General features: G+C 56.0%; 1 protein-coding gene across 2 annotated transcripts in view; it reads right to left on the minus strand.

Annotated features, from left to right (window-relative positions):
• Positions 1-4707: 4707 nt before the first annotated feature.
• Positions 4708-20147, minus strand: part of Epha8 (EPH receptor A8) — a 28695-nt gene continuing 13255 nt past the window's right edge. Inside the window, exons 4-17 of one of the 2 annotated variants that reach the window (XM_076565432.1) lie at positions 16211-16366; positions 14092-14427; positions 11803-11927; positions 11530-11692; positions 10629-10722; positions 9949-10016; positions 9051-9215; positions 8703-8888; positions 8378-8439; positions 7608-7817; positions 7176-7325; positions 6901-7091; positions 6570-6743; positions 4708-6436 (exon numbers count right to left, since the gene is read on the minus strand). In XM_076565432.1, the coding sequence (XP_076421547.1) occupies positions 6322-6436; positions 6570-6743; positions 6901-7091; positions 7176-7325; positions 7608-7817; positions 8378-8439; positions 8703-8888; positions 9051-9215; positions 9949-10016; positions 10629-10722; positions 11530-11692; positions 11803-11927; positions 14092-14427; positions 16211-16366 (2195 nt within the window). In that variant the 3' untranslated portion in view covers positions 4708-6321. Of the gene's footprint in view, positions 6437-6569; positions 6744-6900; positions 7092-7175; positions 7326-7607; positions 8067-8377; positions 8440-8702; positions 8889-9050; positions 9216-9948; positions 10017-10628; positions 10723-11529; positions 11693-11802; positions 11928-14091; positions 14428-16210; positions 16367-20147 lie in introns of those variants that run through there. The other variant, XM_076565433.1, reaches the window with a different exon arrangement.

A 20147-nucleotide genomic window follows, 5' to 3' on the forward strand; every position in this document is an offset into this window, starting at 1 on the left:
TGTGGAGTCGTTGTCTTCAGCCCGATGTTGCTCTGTGAAGCAAAGCTGTCTTAGGGTTTCTATTGCTGTGAAGAGACACCATGACCACGGCAACTCTTATAAAGAAAAACATTTAATGGGGCGACCTACATTTTCAGAGGTTTAGTCCATTATCATCATGGTGGCATACAGGCAGACATGCTGCTGGAGAAGTAGCTGAGAGTCCTACATCTTGATTCCCAGGCAATAGGAAGTGGTCTCAGACACTGGGTGCCATTTTGAGCATATATGAGATCTCAAAGCCCACCTCCACAGTGACACACTTCCTCCAACAAGACCACACCTACTCCCACAAGGCCACACCTCCTAATAGTGCCACTCCTTTTGGGGGGCATTTTCTTTCAAGCTACCACATTGGTCTTGAGATGTATCTCAGGCTGTCTGCCCTACTCAGTCTCCTTGGTGCTGGAGTTATAGGCAGGCGCCACCACTTTCAATTCCTTCTGGCTTTCAAATGTTTTTATTTCTAAGATTTCTTTTATTATTTAATAGATGTGCATTTCATATATTTGTGGGTGCCCACAGAGGCTATAAAAGGGGGTCAGGTTCTCTGGAGTTACAGGTATATGTGAGCTGCCCAATGTAGGTGCTGAGAACCGAACTACTATATGCATCCATCATCAAGATTGAGCACTTTTGGCCGGGCGGTGGTGGCATACACCTTTAATCCCAGCACTCGGGAGGCAGAAACAGGTGGATCTCTGTGAGCTTGAGGCCAGCCTGGTCTACAGAGTGAGATCCAGGACAGGCACCAAAACTATATAGAGAAACTCTGTCCTGAAAAACAAACAAACAAAAAACAAAAACAAAAAAAGATTGAGGACTTTTTTTGCCATATTTATTTCAGTTCTGTCTTTTAGAAAAGAAAATTAATGAAACACAACAAGCAGACAGGTGCTAAGCCAGGATTTATCTGCCCCACATGTTCCATGCAGCATCCTGTTGCAACGTGTACTTCTGAGGTTTCCATAAATGAGATGACACTGTGTCTGCTCCGCTGTCACTCATTTCTCTCTCCAGATGACGTTTGGAAGACGTGCTGACTCGTGTTGATCTGGTTACTCAGGTTAACTGAGGTAGATTATTTCATTGGACTTGTTAAGCAGTTTGGTTTCCTGATCCCCCACCGAGAGGCTGTCCGCTTGTCTCTGCTTTCCTGTTACGTGGCCGGCTGGGATGGATACCCTGGGACACACATGCTTCTGCATGCAATTGGGAACCGCTGCTGGTGGGGCTGGGAGTGTAATTTAGCTGTAGACCGCTTGCCTAGCATTCTTGGGGGAGCAGATCAATCCACAATCCTGTCCCCCAAGTACAAAAGTCATAGTTGATGCCTCACTGAGTGTCTTTTCGTCTGTAGGTGGCATTGTCCCCGGCTGCTGTGAGAGTTGGTGCTGAGGGCTCGTAGCTGTCCCTTCTAGGCAGGTTATGAATTTGTGGGTGGCCCACAGCCTGTGACTAACATGAAGGTACAGAAAGACGAGCTATAGGGTCACTAATGCTCCAGTGCCTCATTTCATCATATTAATGCTAGTGTTGCAAGAACACCGCACTGCGGGGCTGGAGAGATGGCTCAGCGGTTAAGAGCACTGACTGCTCTTCCAGAGGTCCTGAGTTCAATTCCCAGCAATCTCATGGCAGCTCCCAACCATCTGTAATGAGATCTGGTGCCCTCTTCTGGTGTGCAGGCATACATGTGCTGGAGAATAAGCAGAACACTGTATATGTAATAAATAAATCTTAAAAAAAAAAAAAAAAAAAAAAAAAACCACTGCACTGCCCTGCTGTCCCCTCATGAGTCACCTGTGTGGGACTCTCTATCCCGGGTCCTGCTGAAGGACCAGATGTTATGGCAGCACACATTCATAGTGGTATTGGCCAAGTCGTAGACCTGTTCATCTTAAAACTTACTAAATGTTTCTGAGCTGGGTGTGGTGGTCCACTCTCGTATCCCAGCACTTTGGAGGTGGAGGCAGGAGGATCAAAAGTTCAAGGTCATCCTTTGCTACACAGTGAGTTCAAGGCCAGCCTGGGCTACAGGAGCCCTTGTCTTAAGACAAACAACAATAACATTTTCCAAAGCATTTTCAAATGACTCTCCAGAGGAGCATGCCAATTTGCATCCCCCCTTAGCGTGCCAATTTGTATTCCCCCAGCAGTCTATAAACAGAGTTGTTTCCCTGACTCCGTCCATAGCTGTTATTAAGTGGAGGCCACACTCAGATTGATGTAGCTGTGGTCTCATTATTGTTCTCCTTTGCATTTCTGTGTTGATCGAGAATCTTTGTAATATCTTTATTGGCTATTCAAATTTCTTCCTGTGATCTGTCCATCTCCGGCCCCTAGTCCTACTTCTGGGCAGGTGGTGGTAGTGAGAAGATTCCAAGGTTTTGTTATTGTTTATTTTTCATTTTCATGGCACTAGAGAAGGAGCCCAAGGCCTCATGCCTACTAGCCAAGCACTACCTTGGTGCTACATCACAAGTCCTTTGGATTTTAAAAGGGTTCCCCTACCCCCCACTTATTCATGTGTGTGTCACATGTGTGCACACATGCCACAGCGCACATGTAGAAGTCAAAGAACAACTTTTGGGACCCACATTGATCCTGGGGATCAAACTCAAGTTGTCATGTTTGGTGGCAAGTTTCATAACCCACTCAGCCACCTTGTCAACCTCTGGATTGAAAAAAAAACAACATTAATTAGTTTGGAAACAAATTCTGTTTTGGCTACACAGATGACAGGTATTTCCACAGTCTGTAACTTGAAAAAAAACCAAAACAACCTATTCTTATTGGGCTGGGAATATATCTCAGTGGGAGAGAGCTTGCCTAGCATCATGCCCAAGGCTCGGGTTCAATTCCTAACACCACAAACCCCAACATTCTTATTAGTCTATTGAGACAAAGTCTTGCTGGGCAGCTCAAACTGGCCTTTACTCATAATGTAGCCCAGGCTGGCCTCGGGCTTAAGAGCATTCTGCTTCTGCCTCCCAAGTGCTGGGATAACAGATACCCCTCCCCCAATCTATTTATCCATTTCCCAGTAGAAGTTCTTGGGTTTAGTGATTAAGCCTCATCATGTTTTCCTTTATCATTTATGCTTTTCATGCCTTGTCGGTATTTTCTCCTCTGTTTTCTTTTGAAACTTTCATTAGTGTTCTTTATACATTCAAGGCTGCAGTCACCCTGGGACTTATTCTGTAACTGGTGTGAGCTGGGACCCCATTTTCCCTTTCGTGCAGTGCTCAGCTGTCCTGACATCATCCTCAAGTGGGACCCGGATGTAGCCTTGCCATGGTCAAACTCTCACGTGTATCGAGCTCAGTTCGGAAGCAGATTCTCTATTATTTTCAGATGTTGGTCTCTGGCTTGACTAAATCACACTCTCCCATTCGAACTTCATGATGGCGGCCAACACGCTGGGGTGAATTTCCCTGCCTTCCCCCCTTGTTCCTTTCCAAAACCATGTTGGCTATTCTGGCTTCTTTCTTACTCCACACATCTTGGGCTGACCTTGTCACATTGCAGGGACGATGCTGGTGACTCTTTTATTCCAAGTGCAAGGTGCAATGTAAAATGGAGGGATACAACCAACTCTGCCTCGGCAAGCTTCCCCACCCCCACCCCACCTTGCTTCTTTTTCTCTCTCTGCATTCCATGCTTTCTACCAAGGGTTGCCTAGAAAATCAACACCCAGCCCTTCTCATCATTTAATGCCAAATAAAATGCTTCTCTCTGCAGGAAACCCTTGGTGACAGTCCCAGGCATCCTTTTCTCTGGCCTCCTCTAACCCCTTTGTGCCCATTTCTGGGATGTTTAGCATGTTGGATATTCTGCAAAACTCCACTCAGCTTCATGGCCCACGTGGGGCTCAGTAGAGCCTGATGATTGGTGTGTAAGGATGAAGTCTGGGCCTTTTCCTTCCAGAGAACAGCAGGAGCCACAGGGAGGGGCCTGAGGCTAGGTTTGGAGTTTCCATCAGGTATGGTTTCACAGGAGGCTCTTGCTGCATGGGACGGACACAGGCCCCTCCTACCAACTTTGCTCACTGCTGACTCCTCTGTTCCCACTTTCTCAGTCCGAGGGAGCTGAAGAGTGAGGACTCCCCCTCCTCAGTTGGAGAGTCTTTCATTTGTTCATCTCTATGAACATGAAAGCATCTTCCCCAAACGCCCAAGCCACTGGCTCAAATGGACAGCCTTGAGTGCCACTGTTCCCATGTCCTGTCCTGTCCAGGCACTGATGCCTGCTCGTCCCCGCTGATCAGCTGTTACATCCTTAGTTTCCTGACTTCTAGGTCTCCCTGCCTTACCTTACAGTCCCAGCAAGTTGTTCCCATGAACTTTTCTACCTCTTGTCTTTCTCCACTAGGGGGCGTGTTTCTTACCTACAAGGAGTCTGGCAAGGACACTGAATAGCTGTGAGGACTGGGCTGGGGGCTGAACCCCAACTGCAGCCTTGGAGTCAGAACCTGGCGCAGGGGTGAAGTGCATCCCCCAGTGTGTGGGCTTCAGTTCACTGACATCCTAGACTTGACTGGGAGCAGGTCATTCTCTCCAAGACTGCTTTCTCCTGGAGCAGAGGGCCGGGAGGGATCTTGGTGTGAAATACACATTGCTGGTGCCTAGTGGAAGCAGGAATGGGGGGAAAAAAAAACCCAGGATGCACAGGCAAAGATGAGACAGAGTTTATTCTCATCACAGGTAATTTCCAGACAGGATGGGAGCCACAGAGAGGCCCCCAGGAGCCCCAAAGGGGGACCCACCTCAGAGGCCTTGCCTGAGGATCCCAAGCCCAGACACTGGGTGAGTGGGGTGGGGTGGAAGACGGGGTGTCCCCCCCACCTCGTGTCCTGACCATGTTTTCCCACTTCCATAGGAAGGAAGGGCAGCTCGGCTACATAATACTATAATATATAGAAGCGCAGGAGCTGGCCGCGGCACCTGGGTGGGGCTGAGGCCCCTGAATTATTGCAGGAGGGAAGGGGCTCAGTGCTGGTGTCTCGCGGGGTGCTGTGCTGGCTGTGGGCAGGGATGGGCAGGGGAGGGGGCCGCCCTTTCCTCTGGGTTGGGGCTCCTTGGGCCCCGCCTCCCCCAGGGTGGGGCTTTCTCACCCGGGGTGCTTTGTATGTGCTTTGAAGACCATTTTTGCATTGTCAGGAGTGAGGAAAAAAAAATATTCTGACATGGTAGAAAAAAAGATATTTACATACCCTGGTGGGCCGTAACAGGGGGTGTCAACCTGTGGGGGGGAGGATGGGCTTCCCAGGCACCTCCCATCCTAACAGACCATGGCTGGGAGGAAGGGGGCCCGACTCTGGAATTTGGTTGTCATGTGACCTCAGACAAGGCATCCCCTTCTGGGCATCCCTATCTGGTATAGGAAGGGGTGGGATTGGAGATTAGCATCTGCCCCATGCTCCTGTTGCCGGCATGGGCAGGGGCGGCAGGGACGGGCAGTGAGAAGTTGGGAAGAGGCATCACAGCCACGAGAGTGGATGGTCAGGCAGCGCCTCCGAGGGCATCTCACACTCTGCTGTGGCCCTCTATGAAAGGTGGCCAGAGGGACTGGCCAGGAACCCTGTTTTCCTGTTGAGCAGCAGGAGGAGCCAGGCAGAAGCTGCAGGTGGCCCCCCCGAATAGGAAGGAGGCCCGGACCTGAGATAGAGCCATGGTGGGCTCACCCAGGCTGGACGGCGGGCCTGGTGCTGGTGTGGTTCAGAAGCAGCCTGGGCTCCGGCCTCCAGGCACTGGTGGGAGCAGATGTGAGCCTCTGTCTGGTCCCCAGAGGTACGGGAGCCGGGCAGTGTCAGCTCAGATTCCCCGCTCACACTATCACGCCTCCTGACTCATGATGTGTTATCTGTGGTCACACTCACGTGGCTTCTGCCCTAGTGGGTAAGCACACACATGGTAACCTGCACACATCTGTGTCAGGGCCTGACTGGGAACAGAGACATGGTCACACACTGTTTCCACCAGCTGCCAGGACCTTGTGAGAGTCCACCCTTACCATCACCTACATGCATGCATGTACACACAGGTAGGTGAGTGACATCATTGTTGGATTCTTGTGTTGGAGGACCCGGGCTCTAGAAGACATAGGTTTGTGCCTCCAGAGGGCAGGTGTTCTATCCATTTGGTGCACCAAGGACCTTGTCCCAGGAGCCTGAATCCTGTAACTGTAGGTCCCACGGCAGAGCTTGGGGGCTATCCTGACTGCTGGGTGGCCCTTCGGAGCCCCTGACAGCTGGTATGACCAGGACCAGGTGGCCATGAGTCAGAGGTGCCGGCGGGGCCCCTGAGTGCTGCTCAGCTGGGCCCTCATGGTCTGGATGCTTCCAAGGATCTTCTTCTGGTGGCCCATGAGGGTGATGCCAAGGGCACGCACATCCCTGTGAAGGAAGCAAGGTCCTCTAGTTTGGCCTTAGGAGTCTGGGAGCTGGGAAGAGAGCCCACGGCCCACCCCTGAACTGCATGGAATTGCCTCGCCTCTGGCCCTGCACCCTCTTACCCGCCCTCACTCACTGAGCATTCATGCGAAGCACCATGCCAAGAGAGGAGTACCCGCCGGCTGCAAAGTGGTCCCGGTACCGGCCCATTCGGATAGAGTCCAACCAATCGCCTACAGTGAGGTCCCCATTGCCACTTCCACCCCCTCGGAGGTCAAAGCAGCTCCTGGAAAAGGCAGGGGGTGGGCACCTGGGAGCAGAGTGAGTAGTCTGTTAGGGCTCACGCCTTTGCTAGGGACATGGGCACTGGGCACCCTCTCCCTCCATCCCAGCCCTACATAAGGGAGAGGATTTGCAAAACTGGACTCCGGGAAGGAGGCAGAAGGGCTGCTGCAGGGCTCGGATACCTGCTGACCGTGGCTGTGGCCCTAAGGTTCTCGGGGCTGTGGATCAAGGCATCGAGAACGCTCACGACGTGAGAGAAGCGAGGCCGCTGGGCACGGTCCTTGTGCCAGCAGTCCAGCATGAGCTGGTGCAGCGCCCGTGGGCAGCCCATGGGTGCTGGCAGCCTGTAGCCCTCCTCCACTGAGCTGATGACCTGGGTGGGGCACAGTGCTGGGCTCAGGCTGGCTTCCCTGTTGAGGCCCCACCACTGCATCCCGATCCTGGGCCCCAGACTCACATCCTGGTTGGTCATGTTCCAGTAGGGCCGTTCACCATAGGCCAGCACCTCCCACATGACCACACCGAAACTCCACACATCACTGGCTGAGGAGAAAGTGCGGAAGGCAATGGCCTCGGGCGCTGTCCATCGGATAGGGATCTTCCCTCCCTGGGATGGATATGAAAAGGTTGAGGGACCAGCGGCTGGGCTTGTCCTCCAGCCCAAGGCAGAGTCCTGCCTCCCAGCCCACCAACCAAAAGCTCCTGTTTCAGGGGATCCCCCCCTTCCCTGAGCCACTAGAAAGATAAGCAAGACAAGACTAAAGCACACTGAAACCCAGGGTGTGTTCCACAGAACCCATTAGAACGTGACTGGCTGCTCACCAAGCTTTAGAGACAATAGTAAGCCTTGCCTATACCCCCTGCTCACAAGGGGGTGTTGGAAACGCACCGCAGTGGTGTAGGCAGCTTCGGGGTCGTCCTCCAGAGCCCTCGAGAGCCCAAAGTCTGACACCTTGCACACCAGATGGCCATCGACCAGGACATTGCGGGCGGCCAGGTCACGGTGGATGTAGCCCAGGTCTGAGAGGTAGCGCATGCCAGCGCCCACCCCTCTGAGCATGCCCACCAGCTGCACAATGGTGAACTGCCCGTCGTGGGTCTGCAAGGGGACAGAGTGGTGTGGGCTTTGGGGACAGTTCCTGGCTCAGGGTTGGGGAATCGCCCATAATTCCTTAGTGACTGGAGATGAGCCCGCAGTGGGCAAAGTGAAGTTGTCTGGCTGCTTACACTGGCTCCTGGAGGTGTCTCCTCTGGGGAAATGGAGGCCCAGAAAGGTTACATTCCAGGTGTGAGAGCTCCCAGGGAAGACCCAGCAGTGGGTGCTGGAAATGTAGCCACTCCCTCCAAGCTGGTGGTACAGGTGGTATGGGACAATGTCATCCCTTAGCTTGGGGTAGGGCAGTAAGGAGCCCTTGCAACAGCGGGGCCTTCACAGGGGGGGCCAGAAAGCAGTTGGATCACCGGACCCTTAAGCTTCCCCTCGCACCCGCCTCTTCCCCACGTGTGTGGGATGCAAGCTTGGGTGGGGTGAGGGGGGCCGCTTACAAACTCTCACCAGCCAGACTGAAGCCCCATGTGCAGACAGCAAGTGAACATACCCCACCTGCGTGAGTGGCAGTGATGGATGTGCACCCTCCCCCTAAGCGGGGACAGACATACCCTGAGGAAGGCGTCCAGAGAGCCATTCTCCATGTACTCAGTCACGATCATTGCCAGGCGACCTGGAAAGGGAAGGGGAGATGGAGTCCTGGTGTGTGTGTTGGGGCCAGGGCTACTGATCAGGGGCCCCAGGAACATATGCCTCCCCCCAGGAGGTCGTCAGGACAGTTTTTAGGATCTGACTGGGGTCTTGGGCTCTGAGCACTCCAGGGTCATCTAGGGACCTGAGACATAGGGACAGAGTCAGGATGGCCCAGCAGACAGGTCTGATCCCTCTCTGAGTGGGAGTGTCCCACAAGGGAAGCTGCCCTCGTCTGGCACCTACCACGGGTGACAACACCCTCGAGGCGGATGATGTTAGGGTGGTCAAACTGGCCCATGATGGCTGCCTCGCTCAAGAAGTCTTGTCGCTGTCTCTCTGTGTAGCCAGCTTTGAGGGCCTTGATGGCCACAGGCAGGTCCCGCTGGCCTGGCACCTGCAGTCGCCCATAGCATACTTCTCCGGACTCCCCTGTGGGGCCCAGAAGGAGCAGGCAGCAGTGGTACTGAGCTCCCCCTCAGGCCCACTCTCTCCAAGCCTCCAGCACCAGGTGTTCCAGGATCCCCATTCCCTACCCCTCTGGCCACGGGTCCCCTCCCACCCCACCCCTCCCTCCCAGCCTCTGGGGCTCACCCGAGCCTATGATCTTCTCAATATGGATCCTGGATGCCTCGATCTCTCGGGTGAAGCTGCGGCCTGCCCGACCTGGCTCCTCATAGGTGTGGGGCTCTGCACCGAATTGGGGTTCTGGGAACTTCCCCGGGGGGTGATTCAGGGGTAAGAAGACAGGTGGAGGTGCTGAGGAGTCAAGGAGAAGGGTCCTCAGTGGGGACAGGAGGAAGTTCCCTCTCCCAATATTTCCTAGGGGGAGTAGGGTGTCTCTGGGAATCCCCAGATACAGTACCAGACAGCAGGGCCCCCCACCATGCTTACCCACGGGCGTAAGTGGGAAGTCTATGGCACGGTTCTGTGTTCTGGGTCTCTGGTTAATTCTGACGTGTCTGCTCTTCTCTGTACTCCCCCTGCCCTGCAACCTTGAGTCTCTGTGACCTTAAAATTGCTCTTAGGGTGGTAATGCCCTTAAGAAAGAGTTCACAAGTGCCAGCTCTGCCTAAAGGTGGGTCACTAGAAGATGGCTAAGGATTCTGAGGCTGCATTGAGCTTAGGGGGAATGGGCATTCTGACTGACATTAACGGGCACAGGGGTGGGATGTGGTGGGAGGTTCCCCCAGGTCTCCCCTGCTTCCTGCAATCCACAGGATCCTGAAAAGCTCTCTTTGTAGCTGTCCATGACAGCACAAACCCCCACCAGAGAAATCACACATGAACTGTGTATGAGTGGACATGGCTGGGCCTTGCCCTGTCTGTCCAAAGAGCCTTTAGCATCCTCCAGAAGGCTGTCATCCGGCAAGGTAGGGGTGGTCTCTGTAACAGCTAGCCTTAGCCTATGGGCTCTGCCTGGCCTTTCCTATAGACACCTGGTCCTACCAGCCCTGCCCTGGGTCCTGCTGAGGCTAGGCTGAGCACTCACCCTGCCCATTCTGGTAATGCATCTTCTCTTCATCCGAGTCCTGGAAAGCCTTGCTGTAGCCACAGTGCCTGCATGGGGGTGAAAGTGGGGGCCAGTCAACACTCTGCTGGAGCCAGGCCAGCCTAGACCCAGTCAGAAAGTAAATTAGGGTGCCCCTCTCCCAGCAGGTTGGCTCTTGTCCCTCAGCAAGCCTTCGGGGGTCTTTGTTTTGGGGGCTCACAGCTTAGCCCCTGGGGAAAGCCCCCAAACAGTTATAATCTACAAAAATGCCCCCAGAGCAGCTGATCCTCACACAGGTCATACTTGCCGAGGAGTGGGTTCTCAGGCTTTTCTGGGCCACCCTAGCAGATCCCCCCTTTTTTTTTTCCTGGCCTGGGGGTGGCTGGGCATGGCGAGGTTGTAGTTGGTTGTGGCTGAGGTTGGCTGGGCATGGCTGGGTTCTGTCTGGGGTGGGGCAGAGGTTGGCTGGGCATGGCTGGGTTCTGTCTGGGGTGGGGCAGAGGTTGGCTGGGCATGGCTGGGTTCTGGCTGGGGTGGGGCTGAGGTTGGCTGGGCATGGCTGGGTTCTGGCTGAGGTTGGGCTGAGGTTGGCTGGGCATGGCTGGGTTCTGGCTGGGGTTGGGCTGAGGTTGGCTGGGCATGGCTGGGTTCTGGCTGGGGTGGGGCAGAGTGGTGCCTACCTCTTCTTGCAGATTAGAAGTAAGAGGAGCACCACCAGACCCGTGATGAGTGTCAGGCAGATCCAGACGATGGTCCGAGTGTCATAGCGGGGCCCTGCAGGAAGGCCTGGCCCTTTGCAGCCAGCAGCCAGCTCTGCGCCCACCCCACCCTGTACTAGGCTTCCCTTAGAGTCCCTGCAGCTGGGCTGTCTGGCTTCCCACTGTGCAGGCAGTGCATGCTGGGGACAGTTACTCGCTCTCTGTGACCCAAACATTTAGAAGAGCTGAAAACCACCCATGCTGCCTCTCAGTCACACAGCACCAGGAATGGATGGAGAGATGTGAGTGCTGGCCTCAGGGGACCCTCTTCTCAGCCCTGTAAGACAGGGCCCGGCACTGTCTGCAGCCTACCCGAGGCTCCGAGAGCTCTTACTGGAGGTCACACAATAAACGGAATGGAAAGGGCACGATTGCCACCTTCGGTCTCAAAGAGACCTATAAACATCGGGGCTTGTGCAAACCTTTAACTGCTGGGCCCTCTTCTCGGGGTCTCTGATTCAGGGCAACAGGCCTGGGGACTAGTATTTCCAACAAGGCCCCTAGTGATGTGGATGCTGTGGGTCCCAGAGTACACACAGGGAAGCTTCTACGGGCTGTGGAGAGCATGAGCTTCTGAAAGATGTCCCTGGGACACCCATCAGGTCATCTGGAAAAGGCCTCACTCAGGCTCAGGAGAGGTCCTGTAGGTGAGGGGACTGAGCTTCCCTTCCTGCCTGTAAAGATGCAGCCCCACTGGGTTGGATAAATGAGAACAGGGGTCTTGTGGGCCCAGCCTGGTATGGTCACAGGCTTCCCCCTGCTCACCCTCCTCCTCCTGGTCTTACCAGTGGGGCTCCCTGCCCCTCCCGCTCCTTGCACTCACGGGGTTTCCCCGTCTCCACCTCCATGGCCTGGCTGAAGCGGCCACAGCCTGCCGAGGTTCGGGCTCGGACCTGGAACACGTAGCGCGTGCCTGGTTTGAGCCCTGACACAGTAGCCTGGGTGGTGACAGCCTTGAGGGTGGAGTAGCTTTGCATCTCCTTGTCCTGCCGGAAAGAGACGAGGGCAGTGAGGCCACGGGGCTCTGAGGCCCTCCTTGCTGCCCATAGCCTCCCGTTGGCTCCTCACCCACCCACCTCCAGCAACCTTCTCACACCTTCTCGTAGTACTTGATCTCGTACTCCAGGATGATGCCGTTGGGCTGTTCTGGCTCCTGCCACAGCAGCGACACGCTGGTCTGCCCCGTCCGCTCCTGCCGGATCACCACCACCTGGGATGGGGCTGGGGTGGCAGTTACCCGTCAGGCCCAGCATGGGCCATGCCTAGGCCTCTGCCTGGCCTTGCCCAGGCCCCTCTGGGACCTCAGGCTCAGCTTGTTGACCTTCCTGCTTCTACACCAGGACAATCAGCAGCCCCATACCCTGGAGAGGCACTGGCTGCCTCCTGGGTCACTCCTTGGGGCCAGCTTAACAGCACAGCCTGGCTCTTGGGCTGGGATGTGGAGCTGGCTACATCTAGATAGGCCTGCTTGCCCTCAGAGCCTCCACCATGAGTGGAGGTCTGGGTGCAGCAGGGCATGCCTTGGGTATGCCTGAGGGAGGACCTTGGGGTGGAGTCTCGGCTGGGGTAGTACGGGACAGCGAGGGGCAGGAGCTGAGTAGGCCTGTCTGCACTCAGGGGTTCTTTGATCACAGGAGGTGCCCTGCTTCCTCACGCTGGCTTCAGTATCTTCAGGTACTCTGTGCTCTCCTGAGTCTGCGTGAAGGTCACACATAGCTACAGACAAGGCCAAACAATGAAATAAGCTGGGCATGGTGGCTCCCACCTGTAATCCCAATACTCAGGGTGGAGACCAGAAATCAACATGAACTTAAGGCCAGTCTGGACTGCAGAGGGAGACCCTGCCTGGCCAGTTCTTCCTCGTCTAGGTGTCCTGTTGCTCCAGCATGCCTGGGAGCTCTTTGAAGGCAGGGGCTGCACACAGTTGGTGCCCAATAGATGCTGCTGCTGCTGCTGCTGCTAGAGACTCTGACGTGAAACGTCAAGAAGCCCCTATGGAAAGGACCTGAAACAGGGGGGTTCAGATGTGGGAGCTCACAGCTCTGCGGTGGCTCTCTTTCTCACTAGCCAGGAACATCTAAGTCACTTACGGCTGTCCCTGCAGCTGCTCTAAGGAGACCAGGGCTGGCAGGCAGATGGGCAGGGGTACAGGACAAGGAGAGGCACCTGCTGCATGTGGCCATGGTGCCAAGGTGGGGAAAAGACTGGCACGTGCAGTTGAGGTCGCTCCGCAAGGAGCCTTGTGGGAGAGAAGGCCGGTCCACAGGGACGGTGCATGAAACCGTGGTGGGTGGAGCAGGGTAGCAGTGTATCTCTTTCTAATGTGGGTGCTATCCACACGCTGCGGGTTCTCTGCTCTTCTGTCCCGCCCCCCCCCACGCCCCGCCCCCGGTACAGCCAGCCACCTGCCTTCCTGCTCCTGCAAACAGGTGACAGAGCAGGGCTATGAACCCAGGCACGGGGCTGGTCCTGAATACTGCTGGACAAGAGGGTGGGAAGATGCGGGGAATCAGGTGTGTCCTGGATAGACATCACTGGACCATTGGAGAGACGGGAGTGCTGGACTCCCCCAGAAGGCTGCTCATTTGGGTCCCGACCTCTGCTTTCTATGTGGGGACAGCGGGGTTCTGAGCCATGCCTATGTATGCTAATGGTAGGGAGGGGCTGAGGGTCCTGGGAATGTTCCAGGGTGACTATTCATAGAAAGCTGCCCCTGGCTGCTCTGAGGACCAGGCTGCCACCTGACAGGCAGGACCGCCCCACCCCCCGCCAGAGTTTGGAAAGAAAGAGCCGCCAGGGGCTGGACTCAGTCCAAATGACCAGAGGTAAGTGAATGGCCATGATCCCAAAATGGCCAACCCCACCTGGCTCTGGAAATAGGCACCGAAGTGATGACATCTAGGACTGGGGGTGTGGTTTTGTTGGTAGGGTGTTTGCCTGGCATGCATGAAGCACTGGGTTCGATACTCAGCCCTGCATAAACTGGGAGTGGTGGAACACATCTGTCATCGCAGCACTGGGGAGGCTAATGCAGCAGGGCTGGTGTGGGTTCAAGGCCAGCTTGGGCCAGCATGAGACTCAGCTGCCAGCTGACGGACTGGACACTCTCCCTTCTCTCTACGCCTCCACGATAGGGAAGGCAGTACTGTTACGTCCACTGCACAAGAGAGAAAGTGGAGATAGAGGCAGGGAAAGTTCTAGAGTCCAGGCTCATGACCCACAACAGAAGACTGCCTCTGTGCTTTCTAGGGTACATCCATCCACTGGATGAGTTCTGCTTTCCTACAGGCAAAAAGGTCCCCCGCTCAGGTCCTGGTGGGAAGGAAGAGCCAAGAGAGACAATGGCTCAGGAGGGAACGGGGACCCCCAGGGCTGCTCCGCCTACCTGCCTGGTTCGTGGTGATGTTGACCACAGCGGCACTGCGGGGCTCGGGGCTCAGGTTGGACACACCGTTGACAGCCTCAATCCAGAAGGAGTAGTTCATGTGGGCCAGCAGGTTGGCCACCAGCAGGCTGGCCTGTGCCAGGCTTGTCTGCTGCGGGACGAAGCGGGTTCCACTCCCACAAGCCTCACAGTGGCTCAGGGCCCAGGGGCAGCGCCGGCACACTGCGTTGTAGGTGATGTCACTGCGGCCGCCTGGGTCCAGGGGAGGGGCCCACTCCAAGGTCACAGATGTTCCATTCACACTGGAGATCAGGTTGACTGGTGCTGAGGGTGGCCCTGAGGGCAGAGAGTAACAAACTGGGATGGCCCTGGCCCAGGATCCCCATTATATCTGGCTGGGCCTCTAAACTAAGAAGTCACATCTACTCCACCCTCTCCAGAAGCTCCCAGGGCAAAGGCTGTGTCAGCATCTGAGGCAGGAGCCTGAGTTTCCATGCCACAGGGCCAGTGTGTGTTCCTACAATTCCCTCCTGCAGCTGGAGGGACGCTGCCCAGTCCTGGGGTGCCCACAGCAGTCACACTATATGTAAACTCTCTGGTCATGTCCACCCGCCTCCATCTCTGCATTCTGGTGCTAATAAAAATGCCCCCGGGCACTCTCTGTGGCACAGGAAGCCTGCTGTGTATCCACCAGGCTGTGGGGTACTATACATCCCTGCCTCACCCCTGGAATGCAGGCCCAGGCTGGGCAGCACACACTCAGGAGAGAGGGGATTGTGGCCCCTTACTTGGGCTGATTGTGGGGCTGGATAGAAGTGTCCTGGGGGTTGAGCTGGGAGGGCACGAGGTGGGTAGTGGACGGCAGGGCTCGGAATTCCAGGCTGGAAATCTTGGCCTTGAGAGACCAGAAGCACACATTCTCAGAACCCTCCTTGAAGGGTTCTCAGGGCTCTCGAAGAATGCAGAGAAGAATTTCCAAGCCAAAGGTAGAAGACACCAAAAGCCCTGACTTATGGACTTAGGGCAGCTGGCAGCTTTGGGAAGAAGCCAGAGTCTAGCCAGATGTGAGCACCTGCCTGAGACTAAGAGCTGGGCTTCCCCTCAGCTGAGGAGGAATCGGATCCTTCCCCTACACACACCTGCCCCATCAGGTCCCACATCAAGTTAATGCTCAAGCTTGGGCAAGAACCACTGAGGAGGGCTGGCTGGCAGGTGTATGTGTGGCACCCACGGGTGTGAGCACATTCAAGCCCTGGCCTGCCTGTGCAGGGAGCCTGGGGCTGGTGGTGGTGAGAGGGGCAAGGGAAGAGGAGCTAGGGGGTAGATTTAAGGCAAACTCATTCAAGGGCCTCTGCAGCAGGGCGTGAGCAAGGATGGTGAGTGCTGAGCCCCAGGCCAGCGGAGGTTGAGGGCCAGGGCTGAGAAGCAACATCAGTGCCAGGACAGTTCTGCGTCCCTCACAGTCTCCTTGGGTACACACGGCACATGCACACAGAACCACACCCTCTCCAGGCACAAGACACACCTGTTCAAATTCAGGAATCCTCTCAACTGTCCCGTGTCTCACACACACCCCTGAGAATCTGCCATACACATGAGTACAAATGCATTCTGCACACTCACAGTCAGGCATGCAGACATTATCCATGGATCTGCCAACACACACACACACACACACACACACACACACACACACACACACACACACACACGCAGCTCCCAGCATTCAGCAGTTCCTGCTGGCTTGTCTGGGTTGGGGGTGGGGTGAGAGTGCTGTTCCGGCTCCCGCCCTCACCTCACACTGAGCACAAGGCTTGCCTACGCAGCCCTGGGACACTGACATCACGGCCAAGTCTGATGACCAAAGCCACCTTGCTCCAGGAAAGCAGGAGCCCTGGTTGAATGTTCCTTTAGGAGAGAAAGACTGAGGGAAGGGATAGAAAGAGGTTCTTGGGGGTCCCTGAAGAGACGGCAGGGGACCACAAGACTCCAGGAGATCAAGCTTGATGCTGCCGTAAGAGCCGATCCTTCCCCTACACACCAACCCACCCTTATTTCGCAGACAGCTGGCTCCTGTGCCCTGGGGGTCCTGCCAGGAGAGCCACTGGGCAGTACTCACGGGTGCAGGCTGCTGATGGTGGGTCCAAGGCCGCACGGTAGTAGCTGAGGTCACAACGGCAGGTCTGGGCTGCAGGGGTCGCAGAGTGGCTATGGGGTGGACATCGAGCACACAGCTGGTCCCCCGGGGCTGACTTGTAGAAGCCCAGCTCACAGGCTGTGGAGATAGGACAGCTATAAGCAAGCCCAGCTCACAGGCTGTGTGGAGGACAGGACAGTTATAGGCAAGCCGGGGGCCCACCAGAGGGGGCCCCTGAGCTTCCCAGGATGTGTGTTGGGGGGCCCTGGAGGGACAAGCTTCTAGCCTGTAACACGATGCTGCTATCCTCACCAACAAATGGGGGACAGCGTGTAGAGAGGGCATTTGACTTCCACAAGGTCGCCCGGAGCTGAGCTAGGACCTTGATAGGCGTTCCGACGTCGAAGCGGACACCCCAAAGCTCCACCCCCAAGCTTCTCAAATCACCCACCCTCTTGGCTTCAGAGTCTGACAGGGCCCAAGCAGCTGAGAATCCAAGGTAGGGTTGTTAAAGCCATGGCTTGTGTGATCTGAGTGGCCTAAAAGAGGGGGGATGTGGGCGCATAAGGAAAGACCCACGCATGACCTGTCCCAAGGCTGGACAAACAGGGACCCTCGCCCATTAAGGCCAGCTTCTGGCTCGAGCACAAACCCCAAGGGGGCAAAGTCTGTGGCTGGGGTCCGACACTTCATGCTTCATAAGTTCCCGAGTACACCTCACTCCAAGACCCGTGGCCATGTCACCTCTGCTGACTCCAAGGCCCGTGGCCATGTCACCTCTGCTGACTCCAGTCTCCTGTCTGACCCTTTCTCCTGCCGAACCTGCCACCTGTTCTACCTCATCTGAGTGACAGTGGCAGCCTCCAGCTGGGCCTCTGGTCCCACCTGCCCTCTCAGTCAGCTGCTGGCCAGATGGCTTAGGAGCAGGACCCTGGACCAGGCCCTTTTCAGACCCAGGGGTCCCTGACAGGAATTGAGCTACCCAGCCCGCTTTCTGGGGCCACTGTGTTGGGGAAGGAGACATAAGGCAAACATGATATAAATCATCCTCAGGAGGGCAAAGGAGTCATGCAGGGCAGTGGCAGAAGCTCCCTCCACAAGGCGGGGGGATGTCTGAAGGGTAAGAACAAGTCAGACAGGCAGACAGGTTCAGGAATCCCCGCCAGAGCCCTCAGCCCCTTGGAGTTGCAAATAAAAACCTTCTCTGCCAATGTCAGCCACGCATCCTCACGCCAGACTGAACGGGCCGTTCCTCACATGCTGCTGGCCTCAGGGCCTTTGCACATACTAGGCTTTCTTCCCAGGGGGCCTTTTCTCTCCTATCCGTGTGCTGAACTTTCTTTCCGGATCCATTCCAACCGGTCCTCAGTGACAGCATTGCTGGCCCTCTCCATGGAACACACTGTCCCAGTCCGTCACTCCTCCTGGATTGGGAGGGCCTCATGGTGTGTGTGTGGGGGGGCAGATCCTTAGGAGGTAAGGATCGATTTGTTCCAGAGCAGGTGCTTGCGTGAACCCTTCTGGAAGGTCAGGCAGACCCAGTGCCACGCAGCCGCTCCCAGCTCTGTCCTGGCAGAAGTCCCTCACCACAGCGACAGCCGCAGGCTCCCCGGATTCTCTACGCACTAAATCCCACCCTGGAAAAGCCAGTGCCCCAGAGAAGTTTTATTTAAGAATGCCATTTCAGAGCACGGTGCCTGTGGATGCCGATCGGATCTCTTTATTATGCCTGCTAAAGCCAAGTAAATTCTAAAATTCTGCAGACTCGTGAGAAAGCGGGAGGCAGCGGAAAGGACAGCTCCAGAGTGGCTTCGGGGCACAGGACTGCAGCCGCGGACCGGGCTCAGCGCTGTCGGGTGATGCGACAATATGCCCACGCTTCGAGGAACCTGCCCCGTTCTAAGGGACCCCAAGCAGATTCGGGCTTGATTCCATTTGGACTTAGGGTACAGGGACCTGTCTTGGGGTGCAGCCTGGACACAGGCTCCTTCCAAGGTGGGGAAGCTAGCAGGGCAGCACTATTAGCAGGGAGCTTGGCACCTCCATGCTGGATCTGGGGTCGAGCAACAGTGCCCTCACCATGGTGGGCAGACCCCTGTGCTTCCTCCTTCACCCATCCCTCAATCCCCTGTGCCCCCCCCCACTACAAACTAGATCAGAGGAGCTGGCTCAGCCCAGTGAGCCTTTGGAGCAACAAGGGGCATATAAGTAGTTCTTAGGGACATCTTGATGTGGCCCGGCATGAAGGGAGTACGATGTGACAGCCATCTCTGAAAGTCTTGGCTGTCAACAGTTCACAGCAGGTAAGGGTGGGCACTGGGGATTGACTAAGTCTCTTTCGGGCTTAATGCCACCGTTGGGCTAAGGGACACAGGGAACATCACTGGGCCCCAGTTTCCTCATCTGTAAAGCGGGGACAGAGCTGCAGTGACGGTCACATGAGCATGAGGATCTGGTAGCACCCGGCACCGGTTGCTCTAACTAGATGCAATCGGCAATTGTAGCACAACTGTTTTGCCTGTATGTGTGAGCCTGTGTGCCTGTGTCGGTGCGCACTGTGGGGATAGAACCCAGGGCCGTGCCCAGGCTCGGCAAGCGCTCTGCTCTCTGACTGCATCGCACCCCAGCCCACAGGACCCTTTGGCAGAAGAGGGAGCAGCTCAGAGAGCCGCAGCCTTCAGCCCCAGATTCTCAGCCCAGGGGTGGTGCAAAGCCAATCAGGGGCCTTCCAGCGGGCCCCTAACTGGCTCTCCTTACGGCCCTAAGCTTAGAGGTGGCTGTGTCTTCCTTAACCACTAAGCCATCTCTCCAGGCTGGCTGTCTTCCTATAGCTAGTTGGCAGTTCCTTCCTGCTCCACTAATACCCAATAAGGCTATCACGTGTCAAGGCCAGATTAATCCACGCCTTGAAAATAAAATCATCTTTAATAAGACTACTAATCACCAGGCCTCAGGGAGCCCTGGATCCTGGAGGCTGGGCGAGGAATTAGTGGCTGGGACAGATGGAGACGCTCCAGGCTGGGGCCTGGTCCTGCCCCGTGACCCAGGGGGCTTCCGGAGTGGTCGAGGGCTGGAGCTTCAGGCTGTGGGCCAGGAGAGGCCGCTGCCCCGCCGAGGGCACCTTGCCCAGGCTGCCTGTCAGGCTGGCAGCTGCCCACAGCCTCAGCCACCTCTCTGCTCCCCCTGCACGGAGCCTGAGATTTGACAAATAAGGTGGCCGCCCGTGGCCGACCAAAGGAAATTAATTCTAAATCAGATTTTAAACACAGGCAGGAAGGCAAAAGAGCTCGTCGTCATCGTCCCCGCTCCCCTCCGCATGAGCCTCTGATATTTATAGAAAGATGATTAGGGCCCCCGAGGGTGATTTACATCCGCATCCAGGTGACAGGAAGGACAGCATCTAGGCTTTGGACTCTCCCTGCCACGCAGAGGGTGGGGGTGATGCTCCCAGGCCCTGGAGGAGTCGGGGGAGGGGAGGAGTGCAGGTGGGCGACTGAGGAGGTCACCGGGTCACTAAGAGGCAGCTTCCTGCTCGGGGGATCCTGGAGACTGGAGATCTACCTACCAGTCCTTGCTGTGTGTCCCTGGGCCAGTAACTTTACCTCTCTGGACCTCTGTCTCTCAGTGGTAAACTGGACCAGCTTTATATGGCTCTGACTTTTCCCCCATGAATTTCTGACGACCGAAAGAAATCTCATTTAGGCCCCCGAGGAGCCTGGTGACAGAGCAGAGTTTACAGTCCCCAGAGAGAGACCCAGGCAAGGCTGCTGGCCTGGCTCCCTCTGTAAAGGTCTCAGTTCGGAACCCGCGTGGCTCCTTCCAGATGTGGGGACACAGACAGCCACAGATGCCCCCAGCAGGGCTGGGGAATGTCCCTCCACGTGGGACTCAAACCCTGCAGTCTGTCCCTCTCGCTGCC

The sequence above is a fragment of the Peromyscus maniculatus genome, chromosome 2, assembly GCF_049852395.1.
Source record: "Peromyscus maniculatus bairdii isolate BWxNUB_F1_BW_parent chromosome 2, HU_Pman_BW_mat_3.1, whole genome shotgun sequence".
In the NCBI taxonomy this organism is placed as follows: domain Eukaryota; kingdom Metazoa; phylum Chordata; class Mammalia; order Rodentia; family Cricetidae; genus Peromyscus; species Peromyscus maniculatus.